General features: G+C 57.0%; 1 protein-coding gene across 1 annotated transcript; it reads left to right on the top strand.

Moving 5' to 3' along the window:
• The first annotated feature begins 420 nt into the window (after positions 1 to 420).
• On the top strand, positions 421 to 1,864 carry ADRA2A (adrenoceptor alpha 2A). Its single transcript, XM_010217067.2, has one exon. The coding sequence runs from the start codon at positions 427 to 429 to the stop codon at positions 1,753 to 1,755; it is 1,329 nt and encodes a 442-aa protein (XP_010215369.2). The 5' UTR covers positions 421 to 426; the 3' UTR covers positions 1,756 to 1,864.
• The last annotated feature ends 795 nt before the right edge of the window (positions 1,865 to 2,659 follow it).

The following is a 2,659-nucleotide window of genomic DNA, read 5'->3' as shown; positions in this document are numbered from 1 at the left end:
AGTGTGTGCGCTCTGTGTGTGTGTGTATGCTCGGAGTGTGTGCGCTCTGTGTGTGTGTGTGCTCGGAGTGTGTGCGCTCTGTGTGTGTGTGCTCGGAGCGTGTGTGCTCGCCGTGCGCTGCGTTGTGTGCGCGCCCGGGGGCAGCTCCCACGTGGGGCTGACGCGGCAGCCCCGGCCCGATGCGGGGCTATAAAGCGGCTGGGCGGCGAGCGAGGCAGAGCAGCCGCCGCCGGCTGCAGCCCCGCGCCGCTCCGCTGCTCCCCGCGCCGCTCCGCGCCCAGGTAAGCGGCCGCCGATGCCCCGCGGAGCCGCGCGCCGGCGGGCGCAGTAGCCGCGCGGAGCGCCGGGCGCGCAGGAGGCCGGCGGGGCGCGCAGGGCAGCGCGGAGCGGAGCGGAGCGGCGGGCGGCGCCGCGCAGTCCGCGTTCATGTTTAACCTGGAGCGGCCGTTCACGGAGCGGGGCCACCTGCTGCCCTCCATGCAGTACCAGCGGCAGCTGGAGCACGACGAGGGCTTCCCGCCGCCCGGCGCCAACGGGACCTTCAACGAGAGCGGCGCCGGGCCGGGCACGCCGTACCCCCTGCACACCACCGTGGCGCTCATCAGCCTCGCGGGCTTGCTCATGCTCTTCACCGTCTTCGGCAATGTCCTCGTCATCATCGCCGTCTTCACCAGCCGGGCGCTCAAAGCCCCCCAGAACCTTTTCCTGGTGTCGTTAGCCTCAGCTGACATCCTTGTGGCCACGCTGGTTATTCCCTTCTCCCTGTCAAATGAGGTTATGGGATACTGGTACTTTGGCAAGGTCTGGTGCGAGATCTACCTGGCCTTGGATGTCCTCTTCTGCACCTCCTCCATTGTGCACTTGTGTGCCATCAGCCTGGACCGCTACTGGTCCATCACGCAAGCCATCGAGTACAACCTCAAGCGTACCCCACGCCGCATCAAGTGCATTATTTTTATTGTCTGGGTCATCTCGGCTGTCATCTCCTTCCCACCACTCATCTCTATTGAGAAGAAGAGCGGGCAGCAGGCCGACCAGGGGGTGGCAGCGTGCAAGATCAACGAGGAGAAGTGGTACATCATCTCTTCCTGCATCGGCTCCTTCTTTGCCCCCTGCCTCATCATGATCCTGGTGTACATGCGCATCTACCAGATAGCCAAGAGGCGGACGAGGGTACCGCCGAGCCGGCGTGCAGAGTGCCCTGAGAAGAAGCAGAATGGCTTGGCCGACAAGGAGGACCTGCCAGCAACAGCCCAACTCAATGGAGAGAAGGCAGCGGGAGGCAGCGGTGGGCAGGAGGGAGAGGCCAACGGCATAGACATGGAGGAGACCTCCTCCTCTGAGCACCAGGAGAACAACCAGTGTAAGAAGTCAGACAAACCGTCCAGGGGCAAGGCCAAGACTAAGTTGAGCCAGATTAAGCCTGGGGACAGTTTGCCCAGGAAGGCAGAGGAGGAGAGGAACACCAAAGGGTCCCGGTGGAGGGGCAGGCAGAACCGGGAGAAGCGCTTTACCTTTGTGCTGGCGGTGGTCATCGGGGTCTTTGTCATCTGCTGGTTCCCCTTCTTCTTCACCTACACGCTGACAGCCGTCTGCAAGAGCTGCTCTGTGCCCACCACCCTCTTCAAGTTCTTCTTCTGGTTCGGTTACTGCAACAGCTCCTTGAACCCTGTCATCTACACCATTTTCAACCACGACTTCAGACGGGCATTCAAAAGGATCCTCTGCAGGATAGAGAGGAAAAGGATTGTTTGAAGGACCCTCTGCTACCAGCAGGACTCAATGATTCCAGACAGCGTAGGAGACTAAGGCATGTGTCTCTCGGGCTGTGCTCGCATGGGATGGTTTCCCTCAGCTCGCAAGCTGGAAGCCGTTAAAACCCGAGACGAGCCGGCCGAAACGCTGAGCAGCAGCGGCGAGGAGCAGCAGGCAAGTGGAAGTCTGAGCCGTGGCACTCGGCTTGCCAGGGGAGGATGGCTTTTGACTTGCTGGGTTATTTTGTTAGTTTCTTTGTTTGTTTGTTTTCTTTTGCCAGAATTTCTCTGTGGATATTTTTGTGACTGCTCAGTTTGACTCTTTAGAGACAAAACGAGTGATGTGCAACTCCACGAGACGAACAACAGAGAGGGAGGAAACCACCTCGGAGGTGTTGGCTTTTTTATGTTGTTGTATCTCTTTCTTTTTTAATTATTATTATTATTTTCTGGATGTGTAATTAATTTTAAGCCCCTTGTAAAATACAGTATTGTATCCCTGAATCTGAATGTCTTAATTTTTGCAAGGCAAAGGCAAGGCAAGTAGCTCTGAAACTGTGGGTACTTTAGCAATTCTGGACATCTTAAAAGTTCTCCTTCCTCCTCCTCCTTCCCTTCTCCACCCAAGCAGTGAGGTTTGCCCTGCCTGACAGTTTGATAACATTACCAAATTTTCAAATGCCCTGTTGTTTTTCTTCCTATAAATCTTAGACTCACAGAGAACATGACACTTTTTATACTTTTTTTTATATCCATCCTACCTGAATCTGCTTAGTTTTTTGCATCGCCTGTGATACAGCAGAGCTGAGATGACCCAAAGTTCCCAAAGCCGGCACGGATGGATGGGCGGCTTGTGCGGAGTCGGGATGGCTCAGGGTCGGTGACCGCGGCGCTCCAAGCTCCGT

Source organism: Tinamus guttatus, unplaced genomic scaffold (genome assembly GCF_059628265.1).
Source record: "Tinamus guttatus ecotype Peru unplaced genomic scaffold, ASM5962826v1 Tinamus_guttatus_pri_ptg000314l, whole genome shotgun sequence".
Taxonomy (NCBI): domain Eukaryota; kingdom Metazoa; phylum Chordata; class Aves; order Tinamiformes; family Tinamidae; genus Tinamus; species Tinamus guttatus.
The sequence above is the reverse complement of the archived record's forward strand: the minus strand, read 5'-3'. Positions and strand labels throughout refer to the sequence as shown.